The sequence below is a fragment of the Poeciliopsis prolifica genome, unplaced genomic scaffold, assembly GCF_027474105.1.
Source record: "Poeciliopsis prolifica strain line A6 unplaced genomic scaffold, Auburn_PproV2 SCAFFOLD012, whole genome shotgun sequence".
NCBI classification, from domain to species: domain Eukaryota; kingdom Metazoa; phylum Chordata; class Actinopteri; order Cyprinodontiformes; family Poeciliidae; genus Poeciliopsis; species Poeciliopsis prolifica.
In genome coordinates this window covers 8177956-8189651 of record NW_026562387.1, presented here as the reverse complement: position 1 = coordinate 8189651, position 11696 = coordinate 8177956, and the positions used below count along the sequence as shown (strand labels likewise).

The 11696-nt window shown below is 41.5% G+C and overlaps 1 protein-coding gene across 1 annotated transcript; it reads left to right on the top strand.

The window, feature by feature from the left end:
• The first annotated feature begins 439 nt into the window (after nucleotides 1–439).
• On the top strand, nucleotides 440–11687 carry LOC129364595 (alanine aminotransferase 2-like). Its single transcript, XM_055037334.1, has 12 exons — nucleotides 440–682; nucleotides 794–997; nucleotides 5510–5599; nucleotides 5745–5853; nucleotides 6000–6133; nucleotides 7303–7546; nucleotides 7752–7831; nucleotides 8053–8189; nucleotides 8533–8707; nucleotides 10628–10783; nucleotides 10859–10971; nucleotides 11131–11687. Exons 2-12 carry the CDS (start codon nucleotides 851–853, stop codon nucleotides 11219–11221), a joined length of 1476 nt encoding a protein of 491 aa, XP_054893309.1. The 5' UTR covers nucleotides 440–682; nucleotides 794–850; the 3' UTR covers nucleotides 11222–11687.
• Nucleotides 11688–11696: the final 9 nt, after the last annotated feature.

Here is an 11696-nt window from a genome sequence, read left to right as displayed (position 1 = left end):
AGTTTTTCATCATCCTCCCCTGAACAGACAACAGAAAGGATTCAACATTCATAATCGATGGTTCCACTTAACAGCTCAAGAGCGAAAACAGTTGCCATGCAAATGTATTCAAATGAAGCAAATGGGCGATGCATTCAAGTCTTTGTTCGTTATAAGTTGCTCCATCTTTAATAAAAAATACACAGACTGTCCTTGAACGTATCGCCGGTGTCACCCCTGAACTCACGATACAACAATTTTCAAGGTTCCCGAACAACTCGGCAAAGCAAAGCGTTCACGCTGCGCGTGGAAATGAGGTTTTTTTCTGCAGCAGACGTCATGCTGCGTTCAATGAGCTGGGACGGCGTGGAGACGTCAAAACGAAAAGCCTTCGCCCTTGTTCGGGTGACCCAAAACAACTTCTGTTGTCAGCGTCGGTGTTTTGTCGGCGGGTGTGGATTTATAACTTGCTTCTTCTCCCTTGACTTCGTCGACGTTACGGCTGTAAAGTTGGATTTTCCTTAAGTCCTTGGACGTACCACTGGCAGGCTCCGTTCAGAGCCTGAAGGGAGGAAAAGTCCAGCCAACCCGCGGACGGAGGCGTGGCGGCCCGGTTGGGGATATGAGCACCGGGAGGCTCCGAGGTCTCTCCAAGACGAGAACCCGACCTGACTGGAACTTTGTTTTCCCCGCAGAGCAGCTGGTAACCAAAGATAATTTTTTATCTCCTCTTCTGCAACGTTCAACTTCTGTTAATTATTGATAACTTCCACCTGTTGTTGTTCTTCTTCTACTCCTAAAAATACAATTTTAGAAAGGTCTTACGGTCTGAGGCGCTGACGGACAGCGGGGTGAGCGCAAAGCAGCCAGGATGTCCCAGCAGGCAGTGAACGGGGTGTCGGGTCGGGGGAAGGTGCTGACCGTGGAGAACATGAACCCCAACGTGAAGCGGGTGGAGTACGCGGTCCGCGGCCCCATCGTCCAGCGGGCGGTGCAGATAGAGAAGGAGCTCCGAGAGGTGAGCTGGAAACAGAGCCAAAGTGTCCGTCAGAAACAAATGAACCGGCGCTATTCTAAACAGTTGGTTTAATTTACACAATGCGGAATTTGAGTGTTTTATACGACTGACTGCCTCTTACACACCTGTTGGGAATTGCCCTTCACATTACAAGATATTATCCAGCGTGATTTTTGAGTTGCATGAAGTTTATACTTACTAATTGATCCAGCTTATAACACTGGCCAGATTTTAAAGCTGACACCAATTTCAACTTTTCTTTAAGCTTCAGGTTTGAATCAGTCACTGATTGGAGCAGGTCAAGGGGAAATTGGCTTATTCTCATCTGTGGCTGATTGATTGGTGCATCTCCAACATCAAGGCATGATAGATTCTGCTGTTAATACTGCAACTAAACAAACAGTGGCAATAATGATCTTCTTAAGAACTTTTAACCCGTACACGTCTGTTTATTTAGTCATATATCTGATGTTTTTTCAGTGTATATTTGCAACTCGTGAAATTAGTGAAAGCCGTAATACGTGTTCATCCAGAGTAATGGTCCTACATGCGCTTAGAAATCACCTCACTTCAGTTTTTATAAATGATCTCCCTCTTTTGGTTTGACTGGAATGGTGGTGGTTGTGTGGGCTGTAAGTACGGAAGGCAAAAAGTGCCACCTATTCAAGAAATTGTTATATAATTGTATAATTATACACATATAGTAATACAGTTGTACAATTCTATAATTATTTTTACAATACATGAAAAATAAATAATGTCCAGACAAAATTGTTTGATCTGTGTGGCACTTCCTACCCTCCATAGTATGCTGGTGTGTGCATGGTGTTGTTAACAGATAGCACTGACGTCATTATATGTCTGTTTGCACATTTGTTTTGCTTTTTTGGTGGAAGGAAAAATGACACATATAATCTGCATGAAACATATCAACCTGTTTTTTTTGTTTTTTTTTTTTTTACAACTTGCCTCATTTTACTGCAGTTCCACAGAAGACAAGTAAGCACATCTGAAAGAGGAACTTAAAGTAAAACTGCCACTAAAATGTTAAAAGACAATAAATCATACAAACAGACATAGTTGGCTGTCTTCCGCCTTAAGCGATGTCATTAGAGACATGTTGTTGTTTCGTGTGGAACTTCATCTTTATTTACAACCAAAAAGCATAACAAATAGAAAAAAAAACATGTTGTGGCAAAGTACCTCTCAGTTGAGTGAGATAGATTTTACAGATGATTGGCTTGTAGCTTTAAAAAAAACAGCATTTGAAGACAGAGTGCACAAACATAAAAAAACATAATGTCCATGTTCTGTTCCATATCTGATTAAAAGGTGAAAAACTATCATTCGTTTTTTTTTAGACAATGTAGTTTTTGCTGACTTCCTCTGCGATTAGCGACAGGATTGGGTCAGCAGGTCGATTTCTTCCAAGTCCAAGCCTGTTGTGTTCGGTTTATATTACATTCCAACAGGGACGTTATTGCTCCACTGGAGGAAAGATAAGCAGGTTAAAAGTGCTGGTTGTTTTACACACCGTCTCTTTCTCCTCTTTCTTGAGACACGTGATGAGCTGTAGTGGATAGCTCTGGCTGGCTTTGAGTGCATTTAGCGCTTCCTTTTGTCTGAGTTGCCTGCAGGATTCTGAGGACGTGTATATTGTGGAGCTTTGTTACATAAGATGAACATTCTCTGTCCTCTTTTGTGTCCTTTGGCTTACCCACTCAGAAGAAAGAGCCTGCTGGGGGCCCTCTGGGCTCCGAAGGTTCAAAACAAGCAGCTCTGATGAAAGTGTTGTGCTTCTCGGCTGTCCACTTGTTTTTCATTGCTCATAACTGGGACAATTTCTGTCCCGCACAGCTGACAAAATAATTATCTCAGAAGCAAAGCAGGTTGTGTCAGATATCTTAAAAAACAAATCTAAATCTAAGGCGTTTTTTTTTTTTTTTTTTTTTTCTTTCCAGAGGGGTCGGAGGGTTTGTATTGCTGCAGTTGTTCAGTCTTCTGCTGATTTGCTTCCTGTTAGATCTGCTACTGGAACACTTTTGCTGGTGGCTCAGCAGATTTAATGCATTTGTGTGTTTGTGCATGTGTGCTTCTGATGATCCTTATAAATCCTTACGCTGACATCTGGCATGACACTGTCTGCTCTGGTGAAAGCTAATTCAGGCTTGGATCTAAACTTCTGGCAAGTCTGGTGTTTTCTGTCACAATAGCTGGGTGTCATCCAAGCAGGAGCATGGGAAACGTTATAGTTTCTGGTATCCGTACGACTCCACACACATCTCTGTTTTCATGTCTTTGAGTGACCTGATGCCTAATTCTGCTTCCTTTCATTACCATCTTAATGATTGCATTGCCCTTGGAGAATCACATAAGGAAATTAACAATGCTTATTTTCCAGTTTGCATATGCAAGTCCAGTTTCTCTTTGCAAACTCGTTTTATGTCGTGCCTTGGAAAAGTATTCGGAGCTCTTTGAGTGTTGCACACTTTGCCACAAAGTTTTGCAACATTTAGATGTGGCAATAAATGCAGCATTTTGGTAGCAGCATCATGGTGTGTGGCTGTTTTGTTTTTACAGGAGGTTCAACCTGTTTAAGGTTGAGGTTTATCTCACTGCAGGACAATGACAATAAAAGTGGAATGGCTCAGACCAAAGTGTAAAGTATATATATATATTTGTTTAAAAACACATTATGCTTTACACTTCAGCCAATTCTGAAGAAATCCAAATGAAGTACACTGCAGTTTATGGTTGTAAAAGACAAAATGTGGAAAAAAAGTAAGGAGGTTGTGAATACTTCTGCAAGGAAGAAAAAGGTTTCTGTTTGTGAGCTTTACTCTGTCCTCTGGGTCACTTGGACAGGCTGGGCTGGTCAGGCCTGTGTAATCAGTGCCTGGTGCTGACTGAGCAGGAGGCGCAAGAAGTAACTGGCTCTGAGAACAACCGGACACTTTGTTGTTAGAGATTAAAAAGCAAACAAGGTGCATCCAGCTACATAGATCTGATTTAATGTGAAGCTAGTCTTGCCATAGTTTGAAAAGAAAAGGTGAGGAAGATTCTCTATGATCATACAATCCTTTTAAAAAGAACCAAACTCTTTTTTTATTTTTTATTTTTCTTTTTTTTTTTACTTTGCATGACCTGGACATGAACTGACAACATTGCATGTAATTCAAGTCTTGTACTCTACACCCGGCTGGAGCTGGACTTGTGTAAAAATCCATGATGATCAAAGTTCTGACCGCCTGATGGACTCGAACTTTTCTGATTGACACTCTGACCTTTTTGGTCCAGTTACCATAAAGTGTGCTGTCGTTTTGGTTGACGTCATCTGAGAAACGGCAGCAGCAGCAGCGTGCCGGAACCAGCAAACAGACCCTGCGTTTGGGTCAAAGAGATGAAGAGAGCCAGTTTATTGATGAATAGAAGATGGCCAGAGGAAGCGAAGAAAAGACAGACGCCTGTCTCGTGATCAGATTAAGCCAGCATGTCTTGCTGAACATGCAACCCACGAACTGTGGGAGGATTGTGTTTCTTTAAGACTCAGCAGTGGTTTAACACACATCAAACCAGACTGTAAAGTATAAGAGGGGGCGTTTTAATGGGGGAGCGACGGGTCCATGCAGGGCGGAAATAAGCTGTGTCGTTTATTTTCATTTGCAGTTCAATGCTAAAGTACGTCCAAAACTTTTTCTGATTTGGTCACTGTACACTTTACGCACTTCATTGTACATCATTATCATTTTATTTGACCGATAAACACAATACAGTGCATTATTACGATAGAAAAAATATAAATTTTACTAATGAAAAGCGTGGTGGGCATTTGTCATGAGCTTTCCTGATTCAGTCTTTTGTAGGACCATCAACTGCAATTGAATGTATCCTGTTGATGTAAATCTGTTTTTTTTTTTAAATCCTGGCATAAATTCTCAGTTAGATTAAGATATGGACTTTGACTGGACCATTTTACCTCATGAACATGCTTTGATCTAATCCATGCTGTCGTAACCTTGGCTTGTTTAGGGCTGAAGTTCTGTTGGAAGGCTAGACAACCACAGCTTGCTAGCTTTGTGTTAGTACGAATGAAGTACACTGCAGTTTATGGTTGTAAAAGACAAAATGTGGAAAAAAAGTAAGGAGGTTGTGAATACTTCTGCAAGGAAGAAAAAGGTTTCTGTTCGTGAGCTCTACTCTGTCCTCTGGGTCACTTGGACCGGCTGGGCTGGTCAGGCCTGTGTAATCAGTGCCTGGTGCTGACTGAGAACCTATAGAAGCTACAAATGCATCTGTAGCTTCTATAGATTAATTCCAAGCTTCAATAAAATGCATCTCACTGTAATGTGGCAAAAGGAAGACAAAGTTCTAATGGTGTCAAAACTTTTCTCAGCCACTGAGTCATAACAAGTACGAGTATGAATACAGTATTCAATTTCTACAGATTTGAATTTTGCATCCAAAAAAGTCAGCCTCATTAATTTGACTTTTACTCTGTTTTTGTTGTTGCAGGGTGTGAAGAAACCTTTCACAGAAGTCATCAAGGCTAACATAGGCGATGCCCAAGCTATGGGTCAGAGACCAATCACATTTTTCAGACAGGTTAGACTCACTGGCTGGATTCATCCCCTGATAGTTTGCTCAAAACGTTTGAGCTTGCAGCTCAAATTTTTGTGGAATGCTCTCTGACAGACAAAAAAAAAATTGTAGCAAAGCCTGTTTCTAAACCACTTCATTTTTCTCTCAGGTGTTGGCTCTTTGTTGTTACCCGGAACTTTTGGAAGACAACAAGTTTCCAGAGGACGCCAAGAAGAGAGCTCGGCGTATTCTGGACGCCTGCGGGGGTCACAGTTTAGGTCAGACAACTCCCCGCCCGCCCCTGTGCTCCGTCCAATCAGTCACGTCTTCGAGCTGCTCTGTACCGTCACAGTTAGTCTCTGTGTGTTAAACATTGTCAGCTTATCGCTGCAGAACTTTCAAAGTTCACTCTGCTGTCCTGCAGGGGCCTACAGCGCCAGCCAGGGAATCGAGTGCATTCGGCAGGATGTAGCACGTTACATCGAGAGGAGAGACGGCGGCATCCCCTCCAATCCCGACAACATCTACCTCTCCACCGGGGCCAGCGATGCTATTGTGGTATCTGTCACGCCTTTGACACCTCCTCCTTCACAGACTGGTGACATCCTGCGGGGCTGACTTAATAGACGCATTGTTGCTTTAATCCTGTGAAAGCGACACCGGCCTCCGTTGAACGCCTGTTAATTATATACTTAATGAGCTGTACTTTGCACAACTTTGACTTTAATCCACACACAGACCTTGAGCATGCTCACTTCCATATAACCATTTCCCACAGCTGAGAGACTTTAAGATCTAATCTAGCACAAAGAAATAACAACTGACCCATGCAGTAATAAACACTGGCATATCTGGCACAGAGTGTACAGGCAGAGGTGTCAGGTTTTAAATTATTCCACTGATTCTCAAATACTCCTTTGATGGTATGCAGGGTGTCCACATGTCCTTAAAATGTCTTGAATTTGTTAATTATGACCTTAATTACATTAATCACTAATCCATCTTGTATATGGTACATAGTTTTTTCTCTCACAGGACTTTTCTGTCAGGCATTAGTTTGAGTCTTGTGTCTCATTGTGTTCTGTGACTCAAGGCGGTTGATGCTGCCGATAACTAGCCAACCTTTTGGTGACTATCATAGATAATTGCAAATTTATTTCCAGCCACTTCTGTAGCAGGATGGTGGATTGTGTGCAAAAAACAAAACTTTTGAGCTTGCAGCTATGGTACCTGTAGAGATCTGTTCAGTGTTAAAAGCAAATAGCCACTACCAAGAACTACAATCAGACTGTTATAATGTATGCTACTATTGATTGTAATAGAGCAGGATTCCCCAAACATTTCTTTATATTTATAGTTTTTTTGGGCTTAAATTTAATTCAAAGTGGCATCAAAAAGTGTTGACTTGAAAAGCTTCACATTTGACTTGTTGAAATCTGAAGATATTCCAGTATTTTCTGGTACTGTAACTACATTCTGAATAGTGAAAGTTTTCGGTGTGGGCCATAAGGCTCTCCATCCAGGGTAGCATGAATAGCAGGGGCACCACTGGAGAAAATCTAAAACACAATTTGAAATGTATAAAGGCTTTATTATATTTGTGAAACCTTTGGCTGTTGCTTGACATGAGCATCTCAGTGTCGACACTGACTCCAGGTTCCTTCATAAACGATCTGCCTCTAATGGTATTCAAAAACAAGTCGGTAAAACACTTCTCCAAATCTCAGACCATTCTAAAGCTGCTGGTGTGCGGCGAGGGTCGAGACCGCACCGGGGTGATGATCTCGATCCCTCAGTACCCTCTGTACTCGGCTGCCCTGGTGGACCTAGCTGGTGTGCAGATCAATTACTATCTAGACGAGGAGAACTGTTGGAGTCTGAACATGGCAGAGCTCAAGAGAGCGCTAAATGAAGCCAAGCAGCACTGCAAGCCCCGCGTGCTCTGCATCATCAACCCTGGGAACCCCACAGGTACATAAACACTGAACCCTGCATATTTACTGGCAGAAAACTTTGATTTCGTATACTTATTTTGTGAAGGAGAAAAAAAATGCATCTGTAGCTTCTATAGGTTAAGATTCTTTCCAGTTTTTCTGGCAACAAAAATATTCCAAACATCTTAATTCACCCTTCTACTGTCTTTACTCTAAACGTAATGTTCTGTTTTTTATTGAAGGTCAAGTGCAGAGCAGACAGTGTATTGAGGATGTGATCCGATTCGCTAAAGAGGAGCATCTCTTCCTCATGGCCGATGAGGTAAAAAAAAAAAAAGTTAATCTAAAAGCACAAACAAGCAAAGTTTTAAATGATCTCAACTGTTAGGTGGAAAATCAAAGAGATCAACTTCGATTTAGAAGAAAGAAATGTATTTTCCATTCACAGATGGAATAAAATAATTCCATCTGTATTAATTTATTTCCAGTCCATTTAATTCCTGTGTAAACAGAGTTTGTTCTGAAACCATTTTCCTCTGGCAGGTCTACCAGGATAACGTGTACGCTGAGGGCTGCAAGTTTCACTCCTTCAAGAAGGTTCTGTTTGAGATGGGTCCAGAGTATTCCAGCACCGTGGAGATGGCCTCCTTCCACTCCACCTCTAAGTGTTACATGGGAGAGTAAGCAAATACATTGATTTTTTTTAAATATTTTCTATGTTAAACCTTATTGAAATTGGGTTATTTTCTTTGTTAAATTTGTATTTCCTTTTCAGACCTGTCTGGTGTCTAATGTCCATGTGATAACGAGACATTACAAAACATAAAATCTTTTTATATTTTAGTTGTCCTTGTCCCTGCTGTGGAGTACTATCTCCAATATCGCTGTGGTTGGTGCATCCTCTGTTGTTCTTGTTGTCAGAAGTATTCCTGCTGGTCTACAGGTGATGGAGTTATTCCTCCACGCAGATGTGTATTATGTAATCATCCCCGTGTTTGTCTTCTCTCTGTTTGCCTTCATGAGGTGTGGGTTCCGTGGCGGCTACATGGAGGTGATCAACATGGACCCGGAGGTCAAGGCCCAGCTCACCAAACTGGTGTCGGTGCGCCTGTGCCCCCCGGTGCCCGGACAGGCCCTCATGGACCTGGTGGTGAACCCCCCACAGTCCGATGAACCGTCCTACACTTCGTTTATGAAGGTGAAAAAAACAAACAACAAAGTCTCCAAATCACACGTTGCACACCCGGATGCAGCAGCAAACACATATCACTTATGTAAATTTGCATAAGAACCGACGGGTATAATCTGCGCACACAAAGCTTGCATTGAGTGAGCTGAAGTCTTTTCAAGGCAGTAATCGGCTTCTCTGTGCGGGAGTTTTGCTTCTTGCTGTTGGTTTCCAGCAGCAGCCTGAGCTTTGCAAAGTGGATTATATGCAGCACATTATATAATGTACAGTGTAGTAATGATGTTAACCTGTTTCTGCTGAACTCACACAGGCGGAGGGATTGTTCACAGTAAGAGGAAGTCATTCATTACATGGTCATTACTGAGTTCACTGAGGGCTTTTTTATGCTAGTGTTGAAATCCTGCATATTTCAGCAATTTTCCAAGTGGGAAACGGTATATTTATGACTCTGCATTTAAAAACCTCTGTACTTCTCTGCTTCCTCTTACAATAAAGAAAAAAAAGAAGAAAACACATTTTGTAGATTTCAGCTGGGCTTGTGAGCTGTTGTCTAATCATTGGGGACAGTCGTGCCATATTTTCTGTAGAAGCTTGATGCTGCAGGAAGAGTTAAAAATTAAACTAAGTATAGTTTCCATTGTGAAGACTGGAAGAGCTGTTCATACTTTTACAGAAACAAATGTTGGAACTTTGTTGCTCTTTGGCATTGAGAATCATTAACTCAGAATGTGGTTGCTGCCGGATCGTTTGAACTTTTATTGCTCTTCAGTGGCTGAACCATGTAGGTCATCTGTAAACTTTACAATATGACCAGGTAACATGTAGAAGCAGAACCAAAAAATTGTAAGGATTTGAGTCACTGACATGAAATAAATAGTGATATCCAAGTGGTTTGACTGTAGGATTCTGTAATCTGCACTCAAACTGCTGAACTCAGTTTGTGTTTTTATAGAAATTGATCAGTTACATATTTGACTACTTTTACCATGGATTACTTCAACTTTAGAACAACTAAAGGTTTGCTAATTAGTAACATAAGGTTACAGTATTGGTGTAAAGTGAAAAAATATTTCTCCCTAGCAAAGTTATATAATAACTTAAGGGCCAACAGTCACCAGCGTTCACTCAGTGGGGGAATGATGCCACCAAGTGACCCGATTTAAGTATTGTGGCCAGAGTAGCCAGTCAGCTATTTTCTCTTAAAAAGAAGAAGAAGAAAAAACACTATCTGTTTTAATTCCTTGTTGAATAACACCAAAGGCTAACTTGCATTTTTCACAGTAGCAGAAAATGTTTAAATATTTTCAGTACATTTTAAGGTACAATTACACTATCCATTGTATTTCTGGGGATTTTAGTGATAGACCAACACAAATAATATGAGGTTGAATCTGGTTTTAAACATTTGAAAAAAATACAAATCTGATAAATTGTGATGTGCATTTCTACTCAGCCTCTGATCCATTCTGCCTGCACACATAGAGACTAAACCTTTGACCCGTTCTTCCTTATGAAGCCTCTCTAGCCTGTTCAGTTTTGACAGAGAGCATCTGTAAACGTCTCTTTTTGAGTCCTGCCAGAAATTGTCAATTTGCAACACAGTGCATGAGTCTGAAATGGGAAGGATTGCTTTTAGTTTGAGGGATCAAGTGGAGAAATGTAAAATATGTTGTTTTACCAGTTTGCATTGATAGCACATAGAAAACTGGAAGAGCACTATTTTGATGGAAAAACTCAAAGATCTCCTGTCTTTTTCCAACTAAGCGTCTGAAAATTTCACAACGATCGACTCTGATCCACTGAGTTTCAGCCTCACACTTGACAGGATCTATTACAGCCAGTAAGATGCCAGCGCAGAATAGATATTGTGTGAAAAGATGGATTCAGTTTCTGGTCATCGGTTAACTCCTACTCATTCTTCCCTTCCAGGAACGGACAGCAGTGCTGGCCGCGCTGGCAGAGAAGGCCAGGCTGACAGAGGAAATCTTCAACGCAGTGCCAGGGATCACCTGCAATCCGGTGCAGGGCGCCATGTACACCTTCCCCCGCATCACTCTCCCACAGAAAGCCATCGACGCAGCCAAGGTCTGCTCTTACATGGTTGACTGGTGATCCAGCGCCAACACGTGAGCAATCATGCATGTGTGTGCTTACCTGCAGGCGGAAGGCAAAGTCCCAGACATGTTTTACTGTATGAAGCTGCTGGAGGAGGAGGGAATCTGTCTGGTACCAGGAAGTGGCTTCGGTCAGAAAGATGGGACCTTCCACTTCAGGTATTCATTGCTCATCATGTTATTACAAATGTATTCAGACAGCTTGAACATTTCTCTCTCTCAGAGATCAATCTCTTTTGTCTTGTTTACAACCACAAACTTCAGTGTATTTAATTGTTTTCTGCACTATTTGTTTCCCCCCCCCTCTCCTCCATCCAGGATGACCATCTTACCTCCGACCGAGAAGCTGAAGGTGGTGCTGCAGAAGATCCGTGACTTCCACCTGCGATTTACAAACGAGTTTTCCTAAAGTTCCCCCTCACCTTTTGCGCTGCCGTTTAGGAACCAACGCATCAAGTGCCAGTATCTCAAGTGCCTTTGAATGAATGAGGCACCGGCCACAACCTCAAAAACTTTTGTTTTGTCAAACAGACGTTTTGATGAACACCATGTTTTAAACATCTGTACATGAAGCACTTTTTAGCACCATACAGCCAGAACTATCAGGATTCTCTTTGAGCCATAGTTACAGAAGCATCCTCCCCACCCCCTCATGGAAAATGTTTTGATGCTTAATGATTGTCTTAATTTAATGTTAGATGAATACAAGATAAAGTTCCATAATAAAGATCAAGGTACGGTCTGACAGTGATTTTAAACTAGTTTCAAGATGTAGCCATTTGTGATAATGTTTAAAACTGTGATTTTTAAAATGTAATTCTTTCCTGAGCTGTATGCACTTCCAGTTTCTTCATTTAAAATGTCTTCAAAAACAACCTTGTTTC

Bases quoted from the DNA above. Each gene is read 5' to 3' on its own strand.
- LOC129364595 (XM_055037334.1), top strand. From the start codon at position 851: ATGTCCCAGCAGGCAGTGAACGGGGTGTCGGGTCGGGGGAAGGTGCTG. The intron at 5,600-5,744 runs GTTAGACTCACT...TTTTTCTCTCAG, and splicing joins CAATCACATTTTTCAGACAG to GTGTTGGCTCTTTGTTGTTA. The intron at 7,832-8,052 runs GTAAAAAAAAAA...TTCCTCTGGCAG, and splicing joins TCTTCCTCATGGCCGATGAG to GTCTACCAGGATAACGTGTA.